Source organism: Oncorhynchus keta, chromosome 23, assembly GCF_023373465.1.
Source record: "Oncorhynchus keta strain PuntledgeMale-10-30-2019 chromosome 23, Oket_V2, whole genome shotgun sequence".
NCBI classification, from domain to species: Eukaryota; Metazoa; Chordata; class Actinopteri; order Salmoniformes; family Salmonidae; genus Oncorhynchus; species Oncorhynchus keta.
The window spans coordinates 21,055,293-21,071,855 of NC_068443.1; the positions used below are offsets into that span (position 1 = coordinate 21,055,293).

A 16,563-nucleotide genomic window follows, 5' to 3' on the forward strand; every position below is an offset into this window, starting at 1 on the left:
TGGTCATTATGATCTGTGCTTTTACAGAAGTCACGAGTTGCGACATGCCTGTTTGTTTCTCAGATTAGACGTTTGACCCAATTAATCAGTATGATCAGCTTAGTTTATCAATGCTGCAATGCAATTGCCTGACCAGCTTAGACTAGTGGGGCTAATGCCATGGTACGGAGGCAAGATTACGTTAGGCAACATTGTACAAAACATGGGCTCGGGTCAAATAAATTACTAGTTGCAACATCCTAACTTGTTTGTTCTTTTTCTTGAAGCTAAATACACCTAATCTGATTTTCTTTGGCAACATAACTAATCTTTGGGGCCCTTTCACTAGTAGTGACACTCAGTATGCTCAGCGCTTTTGGTGCAAAGCCTCATAATGTATTCAGATCCTTTTTTCACGATGGAGCAATGGTCAGTGAAGGTTACTCAGAGGAGGAAGGGGAGGACCATCCTCAGTGAATTTGATGAATATAAAAATAGTGAAACATTTAAAAGGTTATAATTTTTAGATACAAATATACTAAATATATTCATGTCACCAAATAATTGATTAAAACACACTGTTTTGCAATAAAGGTCTACAGTAGCCTCAACAGCACTCTGTAGGGTAGCACCATGATGTAGTCGGAGGTCAGCTAGTTTCCCTCCTCCTCTGGGTACATTGACTTCAATACAAAACCTAGGAGGCTCATGGTTCTCACCCCCTTCCCTAGACTTACACAGTAATTATGACAACTTCCGGAGGACGTCCACCAACCCACCAGAGCTCTTGCAGCATGAACATGTTGTCCACCCAAAGGATCAGAGAATGAATCTAGTACTGAAACCATAAGCTACAGCTAGCTAGCACTGCAGTGCATAAAATGTGCTGAGTAGATGACTCAAAGAAAGACAAAGACAACAGTTGAACAGTTATGAAACAAATTAATTTCTTCAAAAATGAAGGAGAAGCAAGAAAGAGCCGGCTGTTTCTTGTTGTGTTTCTTTTTTTCACTTTAACTTTCACTTACTTAGCTACCGAATGCAGCTAGCTAGTTTAGCCTATTCAAACACCCAGCTCAAACAGAAAGGGATGCTATGTTAGCAAGCTGGCGATGGCTATCCAACACTGGAACTCTTCCAAGTCAAGGTAAGATTTTGGTTTTATTAATTTATTGCCACCTGGGCCCGCTTGCTGGCTGACTACAATGTACTGCATGATTGTAGCGGGTTTACTAACCCGTTAGTTCTAGTAGCTATGTTGACTATGTTGTCAGCTAATATGGTGACAATTATGTAGGCCTTGTATAGTAGTTGGTGGTTATATATGAAGGTTTGGCTTGAAAAGTTATTTTGCCTGGTCACAAGACAGCTGATGTGCTGTGCACTAAAGTCCACAAGTGAAGGTGAAAGGAGGAGAGTGTAGATGCGAGAAGGAATTATACTGTACATCAAGAAAAGTGATAATACTGTTTGTATGTGGCCACTATGAACATGAACTGTGTTTGAGTGTGATCAGGGGTGTATTCATTCAGCCATTTCTTAAACGGAAGCAAACGGAACGGGGATAAACATACCTGAAAATGTCCAATAGATACTTTTGTTTGCAACTGTTAGACTAATTACACCCTAGATCAGATAGAGATGCAGGCAAGAGCGTGCAAGGCGGTATTAAATGTGTCATCTTGATTTCTTACATTTTTCTCTCGACCTGTGCACCAACATTGTAAACTAGGTTGTAGCAACCTCATGATGGATATAGGGAAAATGTGAGTATCATGTAGTAACCTAACCCTATGTTACATTGAGCTGGGTGAATGGAATAAGAATGATAGTCATACAATATGCTGTAATAGAAAGGGACTTTCTCCTGGATTCAATCAGATCAAGAGTTAACCAGCATTAGCAGACACCGACATAGCGGTTATTTTGGCTGTGTCAGAGGTGGAGCTGTTGGACCCTTCAAATCGGTGAGCAGCTGCTCTTGAGAACATTGCCACAAAGCCACACTGTCCCACTCCTGTTAGAAGTTCAGAAGGAGAAAGTGTAGGCTGTATAGAAATAAATGTAAAAATCATTACACTAATTAGAGTTTCTATCATCCTAATGGAGGTGTAGATCACATCTCACATTCCAGTGTTCAAACTTGCAAACAATGCTGCATGTGATTTATGTTAATGTGCCTCTGTGCAGCCAATGGCAATGTTCGCTTTGTGAGCCATTTGTGGATTTGACAGCTCTAATGCAGTTCCACCTTCGACTCCGCCAAAACAACCGCTATACAGATGACATGGAGCAGATGGACTTCATTGTTGTCCTTTGGGACTAGTTATTTCATGTATATACACCTGTACTATGTGTACATCTAGGATTTATTTTTATTTTTTATACACTATTGAATAGTCAAATTATTAGTTACACACAACATTCAACTTTCTTTCCCAAAATAACAGACATACAATAAAAAGGCCAGTATTTTGATTATATTTTAATTATTCCAACCCTGAAGTACTCAAGAGACATGGTACTTTGAACAAACTCATTGATTTCCAGCACTGACACAACAATTGTAATAACCAATCAGGGTGTCGTGACTGAGAGGCCGCTGATGATGTTATGCTGTGGGCTCACTGAGAAATAATTGTAGGAAACCTACTTATGCCCTGATACCAGCAGGTTCCATTCATACCACGAAATGGTACATTTTCATCAAAATGGACGCCCAACCATACTGAATCGTAGGTGGCAGAAAATTAAATGACTTAAATCATGATGGAAGATGATCAGATACTTGCCTCGTTTTTGCTGACACAACAAGCCAAGTTATTTGTAGCCTATACTTTGTCATTGTTTATTTATTTGTTCTATTGCTGAGGGAAATGTGATGCTTAGTATGAATACCCTGGAATGGTGACTACTAGTCTTTGTGCCTGCAGGATTATTGAAATGTTATTTCTTGTACATTCCGTGGAAGGTGACGGGTATAGGGCAGTCCACCTCTGCCCTGGCGATCTCCGACATGTCCTTGGCGTTGAGGATCAGCATGTACCCTGACTTCTGGGCCCCGGGGGATACTACAACGGTCAACAGAACTCCTGTGGGTCATTGGAAAAACACACAGTTTGTTAGAAAAACACAGTGCCCAACACATTGTAACTGTAACCCATCTTTTTATGAATTATGCTGAGTACATTTTTCTACTAAATTTAAGTACCTTGTCCCTGGATAAATAGCTAAAGGGCTCTAATTAATCCGCATTGCGGAAGTTCAGTTTTACAGCGTGATTGAAATTTAAAGGCAATATTCCTGCTTTTGAGGAGACTGCATTCACGATAAACACTGCATATGTCAGCTCAATTGCAAATGACCTCAATTTATATTGCGGATTGAATAGAGCCCAATGTCTCTTAAACTCTCTTCTAAACACTAACACAAACACAATACCATGTATCAGTGTTTGCCCTGCACCATGTCTGTAACAGTGACAGTATAGTACACTAAGAGTACAGTACAATACTGTACATACCATCATCCTCATCCACGCCATCGGGGGTCTGAACAAAGAGAGGCTCTGAGGGGTAGGAGTCCGGCTCCTGCCACACCCAGGTCTCCTTGGTCTTCACGTTCAGCTTGATGATCTACAGCCGCATAGAGATTCCTCAAGGTCTAACATACACATCTTGGTCTTCACATTCAACTTGATGATATACAACCACATATAGAAAGAAACTCATGGCCACTCAGGTAACATGCCTCTGCCATTCACTTCTCAGAGTTTGAAGATAGATTTGTGGCAAACAACAAGACTACTCACCCTGTCAGGAATGAAGTGGTTGAGGCCCAGGGCATAGGCATATGAGTAGTTCTTCCCACCGTGCTTCTCATAGTTGATCTGAGGAAACTCAAAGGCTTGGCGGGGACCAGAGAACAGCACCTCAGGCTCCAGCCAGATGGTCCCGTCAGTACGCATCACTGCTGTGGCCGTGGTGTACGGCAGGCATATCAGGTTCTTTCCCTGCTCCTCCTGAAACACACAATCAGTATGAAAGAAAGTTTGAATAAGTTAGGGCAGATATACAGTGCATTCGAAAAGTATTCAGACCTGTTGACTTTTTCCACATTTCGTTACATTACAGCCTTATTCTAAAATGAATTAAATGTATTTTTTCCTCATCAATCTTCACACAATATCCCATAATAACAAAGTGAAAACAGGTATTTAGAAATGTTTGCAAATTAAGATTTTTTTTAAAGAGAAATACCATATTTACATAAGAATTCAGACCCTTTGCTATGAGACTCGAAATTGAGCTTAGGTACCAAAAAGGGTACCTAAAAATATTTGCAGCATTGAAGGTCTCCAAGAACACAGTGTCCACCATCATTCTTAAATGGAAGAAGTTTGAAACCACCAAGACTCTTCCTAGAGCTGGCCGCCCGGCCAAACTGAGCAATTGGAGGAGAAGGGCCGTGGGCAGGGAGGTGACCAAGAACCCGATGGTCACTCTGACAGAGCTCCAGAGTTCCCCTGTGGAGATGGGATAAACTTCCAGAAGGACAACCATCGCTGCAGCACTCCACCAATCAGGCCTTTATGCTAGTGGCCGGAAGGAAGCCACATGACAGCCCGCTTGGAGTTTGCCAAAAGGCACCTAAAGACTCGTAGACAAGATTCTCTGGTCTGATGAAACCAAGATTGAACTCTTTGGCCTGAATGCCAAGCGTCACGTCTGAAGGAAACCTGGGACCATCCCTATGAAGAAGCTTGGTGGTGGCAGCATCATGCTGTGGGGATGTTTTTCAACGGCAGGGACTGGGAGACTAGTCAGTATCGAGGGAAAGATGAACAGAGCAATGTACAGAGAGATCATTCATGAAAAGCACTCTGGAGCAGGTTAGGAACTCAGACTGGGGTGAAGGTTCACCTTCCACCAGGACAATGACCCTAAGCACACAGCCAAGACAACGCAGGAGTGGCTTCGGGACAAGTCTCTGAATGTCCTTGAGTGGCCCAGCCGTAGCCCGGACTTGAACCTGATCAAACATTTCTGGAGAGACCTGAAAATAGCTGTGCAGAGACACTCCCCATCCAACCTGACAGATCTTGAGAGGATCTGCAGAGAGGAATGGAAGAAACTCCCCAAATACAGGTGTGCCAAGCTTGTAGCGTCATACCCCAAAATACTCAAAGCTGTAATCGCTGCCAAAGGTGCTTTATTAAAGTACTGAGTAAAGGGTCTGAATAGTTATTTAATGTGATATTTCAGTTTTGTATTTTTAATACATTTCTAAAACACAGTTTTAGCTTTGTCATTATGGGTTATTGTGTGTAGATTGATGAGGGGGGAAAATGATATTATCAATTTTAGAATAAGTATGTAATGTGGAAAAAGTCAACGGGTCTGAATACTTTCTGAATGCACTGAACACGTTGCGATCCAAAATAAAATAAATACAAGGTAACACATAATGCACTTTATTGTCCAAAAATTAAGAAATAATTTGTAGATGAAGTGTAAACTAAAAAAAAAGATTTTTAAAGAGAAGGAAATGACTTACCCTGTGGATGTCCAGTGGGATGACGTATCTCCTGACCTCTGGCTGAGGTGCCATCATGGCTGCCTTCTTCACCTCCTCCCAGTTGGAGCGCAGGTTGGCCAGCCAAAGGTAGTTATACACAAACTCAAATCTACCAGGAAACGAATGAGAATGAGTTTCCTAATCTTTTAAACAGACCGTGTTTAAAGACCAAGGGCTAGGATTCATTAATCAATTATTCTGAAAAAGGACATTGCTAAGGCAATTCACTTCAAATGAATGCCACCCCTGAGATCCCTCAGTCCACAATTGATCCAGTCACTTACATCTGCCACTGTATTGACATTGCCATCTTATGAGAGAGACCATTTTTAGCTGTTCCATTACCCTTTCCATGTACACACATCAGCCACGATGAAACCATTGTCCTCATAAGTGTTGATGTGATGGAACAGGTTGATGGGAGCGGCCCTGAACTTATGGTCAATGTATTCTCCTTGTCCTCCTCCAATGTCCTTTCTGGCGATGTGGAACAATGTCTGCGAAATGTATGTTAAAAAGTTTATTAGGTTTGACAATAATGTCTGTTATGCTTATGTCTGTTGTGACTGCACACGTGTGATTTGGTTCTGGGTGTCGAGACTTGGTATGATGTTACTGTACATAATTGTCCTGTATAGAAATGTGTCACTTTAAACTAAAATCTACTGAGTGTTTGCCTCCTTACCCCGAGAACCTCGTTGGACTCGAAGCAGTCCATGTAGTTGGAGCCTCGGATGCTCCAGGCACTGAGGAACTTCAACAGGTTGATTTTCACAGGGGTCTCCACAAAGACAAAGTAGTTCTCCGACATGCCAAAGCTAAGGGTGATATGTAGACCATTTAAGTTGGCATGCATTGTAAGTTGTTATATGGTCTAGTCAAATAACACAGAAGGAGGCATGTCCATGATTGACTCCTTGCTGTTTTGGGGACCTCAAGTTCAACTATGAACATGATGGATTTGTTATTATGACCCACCTGTGCACATAGGAGGGCTTGAACCTCTCGGCACTGGGGAACTGCACCACAACCTTGGACTTTTCAATGGGGTCTGACTTGTCTGAGGAGAGAACACAAGATGCAATCAGGGCAGAAGCCTTCAGATTGCCTTACTATTTACATGTTATCCTATCCAGAACAAGTTAAGTACATGTTACCTACATTTTCTAGTTTGATAGTTGGAACACGTGCATTAATTCTGAATGAATATCTTTCATTTTATTTTCCTTGAATCAATTTGGACACAAGCCCAACCTTTCTGAGTGGGTGGGATTCTGACAACGTTGTAGGCCAGAGATGCTCCTTTCCCCATGCAGTTTCCGATGTTGAACACTGTTCCGTCTCTCTCAATGTGTGGGTGGGCTGTCACGCCATTGATGTTGACGTAGTTGCACAAGTCCACCTGAGGAGAAGTGAAGTCATAGTGTTATTCATGTGTTATTCATTATTATGTTATACATTATGCATGTGTTATAACTATTAATGAGAAGTGAGACTTCCATTTTGTTCTGTTTTGAGTCTGTTGAATCAGGCCAAAGGATATAGGCATACACTGTGGTTTCTGGTACAGTATATTGTGAATACTGTAATGAAGGGGGGTGGAATTTCAGCCTGGGGGAACAGTGGAGAGTCATACCTTCTTCAGTGTATCCAGCGTGTCAGTGTTGACTTTAGTGATGTAATTGGTTTCTGTGACGGCGTAGTAATCTTCACCAATGGGGTACACGTTCACCAGACAATTGTCTGTCACCTCAACACCCTTGAAGTAAGTGAAAAACCTGCACAGAGAAACACACACCCACACACCAGTTTTGAAATGGATCCAACAGTCATCATTAAAACGACGATCAAGGCAGCGGCAGTCAAAACATAAACAATGATTGATATGAAGGATCAGAAATACAGTGCCTTCAGAAAGTTTTCACCCCCTTGACTTATCCACATTTTGTTGTGTTACAGCCTGAATTCAAAATGTCTGACATTTAGATTTTGTGTCACTGACACACAATACCCCATAATGTCAAGGTGGAATTATGTTTTTAGAAATTAATAAAAAATGTAAAGCTGAAATGTCTTGAGTCAATAAGTATTTAACCCATTTGTATGTCAAGCCTAAATAAGTTCAGGAGTACAAATGTGCTGAACAAGTCATATAATGTATTGCGTGGACTCACTCTGTGTGTAATAATACTGTTTAACATTCTTTTTTAATGACTACATCATATCTGTGCCCCTCAAATACAATTATCTGTAAGGTCCTTCAGTCAAGAATTGAATTTCATACACCGATTCAACCACAAAGACCAGGGAGGTTTTCCAATGCCTCGCAAAGAAGGGCCCCTATTGGTAGAATAAAAATGTAAATAAAAAGCAGACATTGCTTATACGTTGGATGGTGCATCAATAAATCAGTTACAGAGTTTAATGGCTGAAATATTTTTGGCAAGACTTGAAAATGTCTGTCTAGCAATTATAAACAACAAACTTGACAGAGCTTGAAGAATTCAAAAATAATCATGTGCAAATATTGTACAATCCAGGTGTGCAAAGCTCTTAGAAACTTACCCAGAAAGACTCACAGTTGTAATTGCTGCTACAGGTGATTCTAACATGTATTGACTCAGGGGTGTGAATACTTATGTAAATGAGATATTTCTCTATTTCATTTTCAATAAACTTGGCAAAATTTCTAAAAATGTTTTCACTTTTTTGGGAAGGGGGTATTGTGTGTATATGGGTGGAAAAAATATACATGTAATATTAATACATTTTGAATTCAGGCTGTAACAACAAAATGTGGTCAAGGTTTATGAATACTTCTGAAGGCATTATATGGCAAGCAAGTATAACCATTTACAGGATATGGGGTGGCAGGTAGCCTAGTGGTTGAAGCGTTGAGCCAATAACCGAAAGGTTGCTAGATTGAATCCCCAAGTTGACAAGGTAAAAATATGTATTTCTGCCCCTGAACAAGGCAGTTAACCCACTATTCTTAGGCCGTCATTGTGAATAAGAATTTGTTCTTAACTGACTTGTCAAGTTAAATAAACTAAAAAAAGATGTTGCAGGTTGATGTTTATTGGGATGAATATTGTCCTGGAGGAAGGGCTGAGAAATGTCCACTAGATAGGACAGCTGCATTGTCAAATTGCCTATATACTGTTAAAAAAACTTTGGTCTTAATTTAAGGTTAGGGTTAGGCATACGATTAGCAGTGCGGTTAGGCTTAGGTTTAAAATCACATTGTATGACTTTGTGGCTGTGCCAGCGATTGACTACCCTACAGATCTGCCTCCGGTACATGTGTCATCCCAATAAATGCCAACCTGCGGCTATGTTATTCATCTGATGAGGTTAGCTACCAACCTGGAGAAGATGTTTTTGCAGGGATCTGGGTAGGCGAAGGTGCCAAATTCAGTGATCACCACACGCTTTTCTGTAATGGCTCGCACATAGGCATCTGTTTTAACATACCTAAAGGATAAAGATAGAGATGGGTATCAAATCCATTAGGTTAATTAGACTCAAATGCAATGTAACCACTGATCTCTAACAGATATTATTCATCCATTCATACTTGTTGAAGTAGGTGACTTGGCCATTTTTGAAGTCAAATTTGTGCATGAGGGCCTGGCCATCGAAGAGGTGGTAGAAAGGCTCATCTCCAACCTCAAACAGGCCAGGGCCCAGACGAAGAAGACTTCCCTTCAGAAATGAAGGAATCCTACCTGTAGATGTGAGAGAAAAGAGCGTTTGTCAAACAATTGATCAAGGGACTGTTCAATGTGATTGTATCTAGAGCAGGTAACAGGTATATTAGGGGATGTTTATCATAGATACAGTACTGTTTTCACGTGAATTTCCAAGATGGCAGTGATTTATTTGTGTTCTCATTTGAGGATGGTGGATTTTTAGGATTGAATGTACCAGAAATCTACACTATATATACAAAAGTATAGGGACATCCCTTTAAGCAAGTGGATTTGGCTATTTTAGCTGCACCTGTTGCTGACAGGTGTATAAAATCAGGCACACCGCCCGCCATGCAATCTCCATAGACAAACATTGGCAGTAGAATGGCCTTACTGAAGAGCTCAGTGACTTTCAACGTGGCACTGTCATAGGATGCCACTTTTCCAACAAGTCAGTTAGCAACATTTTTGCCCTGCTAGAGCTGCCCTGGTCAACTGTAAGTGCTGTTATTGTGAAGTGGCAACGTCTAGGAGCAACAACAGCTCAGCTGCGAAGTGGTAGAACGCACAAGCTCAACAAACGGGACCGCCGAGTGAAGCGCGTCTGTCCTCGGTTACAACATTCACTAGCGAGTTCCAAACTGACTCTGAAAGCAACGTCAGCAGAATAACTGTTCATCGGGAGATTCTCGAAATGGGTTTCCAGGGCCAATCAGCCACACACAAGCCTAAGAACAACATGCGCAATGCCAAACGTCGGCTGGAGTGGTGTAAACCTCGCCACCATTGGACACTGGAGCAGTGGAAATGCATTATTTGGAGTGATGAATCACGCTTCACCATCTGGCAGTCCGGCGGACTAATCTGGGTTTGGCAGATGCCAGAAGAACACTACCTGCCCAAATGCATAGTGGCAACTGTAACGTTTGGTGGATGATGAATGGTCTGGGGCTGTTTTTCATGGATTGGGCTAGGCCCTTTAGTTCCAGTGATGGGAAATCTTAATGCTACAGCCAGTGGTGGAAAAAGTATCAAGCTGTCATACTTGAGTAAAAGTAAAGATACCTTAATAGAAAATTGAATAGAAAATGACTCAAGTAAAAGTGAAATTCACCCAGTAAAATACTACTTGAGTAATAGTCTAAAGGTATTTGGCTTTAAATGTAATTGCTAAAATGTCCTTAAGTATCAAGTAAATTACTGTGAGTTTATACTTAAGTACTTTACACCACTGGCTACAGCATACAATGACATTCTAGACAATTCTGTGCTCCCAACTTTGTGGCAACAGTTTGCGGAAGGCCCTTTCCTGTTTCAGCATGACAATGCCCCTGTGCACAAAGCGAGGTCCATACAGAAATGGTTTGTCGATATTGGTGTGGAAGAACTTGACTGGCCTGCACAGAGCCCTGACCTCAACCCAATAAAACACCTTTGGGATGAATTAGAACGCCGACTGCGAGCCAAGCCTTATCGCCCCCAAAATCAGTGCCCAACCACACTAATGCTCTTGTGGCTGAATGGAAGCAAGACCCCAGAGCAATGTTCCAACATCTAGTGGAAAGCCTTCCCAGAAGATTGGAGGCTGTTATAGCAGCAAAGTGCTGACCAAATCCATATGAATGCCCATGATTTTGTAATGAGATGTTCGATGAGCAGGTGTCCACATACTTTGGTCATGTAGTGTAGTAAAATTAATTAACATAACCTGCTTCATATGACCAAATAAATATGTAGTTAACAAACCTGTAACTGTTGCAGGGACAGGCTCTGATAACTCCTCAACTGTCTCAAAGATCTTCTTGTAGCCACCAGCAGGGTGCTCAAATCTGGTTTTGTGAAGAAAGAAAATGTAAGTAACTGAAGCCCAGGTGCTCTCCAACCCTGTTCCTGAAGAGCTACCCTTCTGTAGGTTTTCAATCCAACCCCAGTTGTAACTAACTTGTTCAGGTAATCAACCAGCTAGTTATTAGAATCAGGTACACTAGATTAGGGTTCAAGTGAAAACCTACAGGAGTGTAGCTCTTCGGGAATTGGTAAGGAGGAAAATGCATACATTCATACATATTTTCTCTTTATTGAGTAAAGCAACCCACATTATTCCAAATAAAATTGGTCTACTTGCATGAAATATGTTAGATTTTTCAAAGTTTACATTTTCCACTTTATATCCCTATGGTTGACCCTTGACAGCGTGAGAGTTCAGACATGAATTCAGACTTAAATAAATGAACCATCACTCACCGGCTGACCATGGTTCCTCCTTGTTGTGGGAGCACAGAGACACACACTCACTCACATACAGGTGTCTTCAGATCACTTCTGAACTGGAAGTCTTGGCGCTCCCAGTGGGTTTAGCGTCTTTATACATCGAGCCCCTCTCTCTTTCTCGACCCTGAGTGGCTTTAACCTTTCTCTTGACCAATCAGGTTGCATCCTGAGAAAGAATGCCATTGTGCCAATATCCTTAGCTTGGTTGCACAATGGTGGCCCTCTAAAACCGGATTTATTTTGCCTGAATATTTCACAAAATCAATAGGCCTGTGTTTGCCTGGCAAATGTGTTGCAATAACATAAGATGTGATTGTTCAATCATGTATATAATATATATAATAATAATATAATAATATAAATAATATATATATGGTCCTTCTGTGGCTCAGTTGGTAGAGCATGGCGCTTGTAACGCCAGGGTAGTGGGTTCGATTCCCGGGACCACCCATACGTAGAATGTATGCACACATGACTGTAAGTCGCTTTGGATAAAAGCATCAGCTAAATGACATATATTATTATTATATTATTATGTATATATTTACCAAACCACAGTAGCAGGGAGAGCCTATAGATAGATACATTTCATGCATTTCATTCATACATTTCACTAAATTAATGTAATTATTTTCTACTTTCTTGTAGACTACATTTTGTAACTGGGATAGATTTACCTTACCCTCCTGCTGAATTGACGTATTTGGCAGAACATTAACAATAGTCAAAAGGCACCAATTTCAAATGGGCCTTATGCTCTTGACTTGTATATATGCATAAGTGATTCAGAGTTACTGTGTAAATGCTTATCTCGGCTGAGTATTGCTTCTTTAAATATACATTTCTACAGAGTAACACAGTACTTTGTGTACATTGGGGTCTATAAACATTAAGTCCCCTATGTATGGGACTTTGAGCGGGTCTGGACTCGTTCTGACCGACATTTTTGTGTACAGAGCACTTGTTGAATGACACAACATCAATTGCTGTGCACTCCGTGAAAGCTCTGGTTGTCCCGCTTCACATGTCACTCTCCGCTCTTGTCTGAAATGCAGTATGGGAAATCTGACACCTTATTTGCATAGGGAGCAACACATCACATTTTCTGAGTGTCAATTATGAACCCCCCCTCCCCCCCCACACACACACTTCTGTTGAATAGGAGAAAGAAATATTTAATATTTGTATCATATTTGTACTTTGTAATTGAGCTTGTGTCTTCAAAAGTGACTACCAGAAAGGTGAGATTTTAATATTTTTGACAGGATAAGTATAAATAAAATTAAATGTATTTATATAGCCCTTCGTACATCAGCTGATATCTCAAAGTGCTGTACAGAAACCCAGCCTAAAACCCCAAACAGCAAGCAATGCAGGTGTAGAAGCACGGTGGCTAGGAAAAACTCCCTAGAAAGGCCAAAACCTAGGAAGAAACCTAGAGAGGAACCAGGCTATGTGGGGTGGCCAGTCCTCTTCTGGCTGTGCCGGGTGGAGATTATAACAGAACATGGCCAAGATGTTCAAATGTTCATAAATGACCAGCATGGTCAAATAATAATAATCACAGGCAGAACAGTTGAAACTGGAGCAGCAGCACGGCCAGGTGGACTGGGGACAGCAAGGAGTCATCATGTCATGGTCCTAGGGCTCAGGTCCTCCGAGAGAGAGAGAAAAAGAGAGAAAGAGTGAATTAGAGAGAGCATACTTAAATTCACACAGGACACCAAATAGGACAGGAGAAGTACTTCAGATATAACAAACTGACCCTAGCCCCCGACACATAACTACTGCAGCATAAATACTGGAGGCCGAGACAGGAGGTGTCAAGAGACACTGTTGCCCCATCCGATGACACCCCCGGACAGGGCCAAACAGGAAGGATATAACCCCACCCACTTTGCCAAAGCACAGCCCCCACACCACTAGAAGGATATCTTCAACCACCAACTTACCATCCTGAGACAAGGCCGAGTATAGCCCACAAAGATCTCCGCCACGGCACAACCCAAGGGGGGGCGCCAACCCAGACAGGAAGATCACATCAGTGACTCAACCCACTCAAGTGACGCACCCCTCCTAGGGACGGTATGAAAGAGCCCTAGTAAGCTCGTTACTCAGCCCCCGTAATAGGGTTCGAGGCAGAGAATCCCAGTGGAAAGAGGGGAACCGGCCAGGCAGAGACAGCAAGGGCGGTTCGTTGCTCCAGAGCCTTTCCGTTCACCTCCACACTCCTGGGCTAGACTACACTCAATCATATGACCCACTGAAGAGATGAGTCTTCAGTAAAGACTTAAAGGTTGAGAACGAGTTTACATCTCTCACATGGGTAGGCAGACCATTTCATAAAAATGGAGCTCTATAGGACAAAGCCCTGCCTCCAGCTGTTTGCTTAGAAATTCTAGGGACAATTAGGAGGCCTGAGTCTTGTGACCGTAGCGTACGTGTAGGTATGTATGCCAGGACCAAATCAGAGAGATAGGTAGGAGCAAGCCCATGTAATGCTTTGTTGATTAGCAGTAAAATCTTGAAATCAGCCCTTGCCTTGACAGGAAGCCAGTGTAGGGAGGCTAGCACTGGAGTAATATGATAAAATTTGGGGTTCTAGTCAGGATTCTAGCAGCCGTATTTAGCACTAACTGAAGTTTATTTAGTGCTTTATCCGGGTAGCCGGAAAGTAGAGCATTGCAGTAGTCTAACCTAGAAGTGACAAAAGCATGGATACATTTTTCTGCATCAATTTTGGACAGAAAATTTCAGATTTTTGCAATGTTACGTAGATGGATAAAAGCTGTCCTTGAAACAGTCTTGATATGTCTTCAAAAGAGAGGTCAGGGTCCAGAGTAATGCCGAGGTCCTTCACAGTTTTATTTGAGACGACTGTACAACCATTAAGATTAATTGTCAGATTCAACATGACCTAGAACAAGAATCTCTGTTTTGTCCGAGTTTAAAAGTAGAAAGTTTGCAGCCATCCACTTCCTTATGTCTGAAACACATGCTTTTAGCGGGGTACGTTTTGGGGCTTCACCATGTTTCATGAAATGTACAGCTGTGTGTCATCCGCATAGCAGTGAAAGTTAACATTATGTTTTCGAATTACACCCCCAAGAGGTAAAATATATAGTGAAAACAATAGTGGTCCTAAAACGGAACCTTGAGGAACACCGAAATTTACAGTTGATTTGTCAGAGGACAAACCATTCACAGAGACAAACTGATATCTTTCCGACATAAGCATTACTTGGTATAAGCATTACTTGGTACTGTTTATGGCCCTCTCATGATAAATAAATACTTTTGGGTATGTCTACAATTAACATTAGTCATGATTTTAAAGTAGGGAAATGTGTCTAAAAAATACAACACAAGGTCGTTTATTGTTTTGCACCACATCAGTAACTAAACACTGTAGAGGTCAAATTGTTTTTTACCAACATTAATCATGTTCATATTAAAATACTGGGTACTATTTTGTGTAGTATGAAAAATGTAATTGATAGCATCATGGCAAACAAATTTGTTTTGACAGTTATTTTGTAAGGAACAGAGGTAGCCATCAGAACTTTGCCAGGGGCACACAATTTGCTGTCCTCATATGAGCGGGTTGCTTTTTCCCAGGAGACTAAAGAACAATGTGGTGATTGTCCTCTGCACATGTCCAGAATACTAAGCCCTTAGCTACCTGGATTATAGCTGGTTGCTTTTTTAGACAGACACAGGAAACTTCAAACTCGGACCAAAGCACAATAAGCAAGTAGCCTCAATAATAAATAAACAATCATTAGTATCCAATTACATCACTAACAAATTATAAATCACGAATAGTATACTTCACAGATCAAAGTGGCAGGTTTCAAGGGATAAATATACCTAACATATTTTCACGTGGACTAGAAGTAAGCATGCATCTATGTATCTATGTACAAAGATCCAGGACAACAACCTCTCCCTCAATGTGATCAAGACAAAGGAGATGATTGTGGACTACAGGAAAAGGAGGACCAAGCATGCCCCCATTCTCATCGACGGGGCTGTAGTGGAGCAGGTTGAGAGCTTCAAGTTCCTTGGTGTCCACATCAACAACAAACTATCATGGCCAAGCACACTGAGACAGTCGTGTAGAGGGCACAACAAAGCCTTTCCCCCCTTAGGATACTGAAAATACCGACCACTAAAACAGGTCCTCAGATCATCAAAAAGTTTTACAGCTGCACCATCGAGAGCATCCTGACTGGTTGAATTACTGCCTGGTATGGCAACTGCTTGGCCTCTGACCGCAAGGCACTACAAAGGGTAGTGTGTATGGCCCAGTACATCACTTTGGCCAAGCCTCCTGCCATCCAGGACCTCTATACCAGGCTGTGTCAGAGGAAGGCCCTAAAAATGGTCAAAGACTCCAGCCACCTTAGTCATAGACTGGTCTCTCTGCTACTCTCTGCATGGCAAGCGGTACCGGAGTCTAGGTCCAAAAGACTTCTAAACAGCTTCTACCCCCAAGCCATAAGACTCCTGAACAGCTAATCAAATGGCTAGCCAGACTATAAGCATTGCACCCCCTCTCTCTTTTACGCTGCTGCTACTCTCTGTTTACTATCTATGCATAGTCACTTTAACTCTAACTACATGTACATATTACCTCAATTACCTCCACTAACCGGTGCCCCCGCACATTGACTCTGTACCGGTAGCCCCTGTATATAGCTTTGCTATTGTTATTTTACTGATGCTCTTTAATGATTTTTTACTTGAAGTTTTATTTATCTATTTTTTACTTAACACGTATTTTTCATAAAACTGCATTGTTGGTTAAGGGCTTGTAAGTAAGCATTTCACTGTAACACCTGTTGTATTCGGCACAAAAGTATACATTTTTCATCAAACTAAATGGCTGCCACAGCTGATCATGAAAAACTCTGTGAACAGAGGGACACTCACTCTCTGAAAACGTTTAGATGAATACCAAATCCATTGTTACATTGCTGTGGCAGATTTGTACCAAACACAAACACTGAGCGTCAGAGTAAAGCTTTGGGTGGGAATATAA

The 16,563-nt window shown here is 41.5% G+C and overlaps 1 protein-coding gene across 1 annotated transcript; it reads right to left on the reverse strand.

Moving 5' to 3' along the window:
- Positions 1–2,336: 2,336 nt before the first annotated feature.
- On the reverse strand, positions 2,337–11,644 carry LOC118401672 (retinoid isomerohydrolase). Its single transcript, XM_035799255.2, has 13 exons — positions 11,493–11,644; positions 10,995–11,077; positions 9,134–9,284; positions 8,923–9,030; positions 7,193–7,334; positions 6,811–6,958; positions 6,535–6,616; positions 6,242–6,374; positions 5,902–6,053; positions 5,536–5,665; positions 3,791–4,000; positions 3,503–3,614; positions 2,337–3,071 (listed from the first exon to the last, which is right to left on the reverse strand). The coding sequence occupies exons 1-13, from the start codon at positions 11,501–11,503 to the stop codon at positions 2,926–2,928; spliced, it is 1,608 nt and encodes a 535-aa protein (XP_035655148.1). The 5' UTR covers positions 11,504–11,644; the 3' UTR covers positions 2,337–2,925.
- Positions 11,645–16,563: the final 4,919 nt, after the last annotated feature.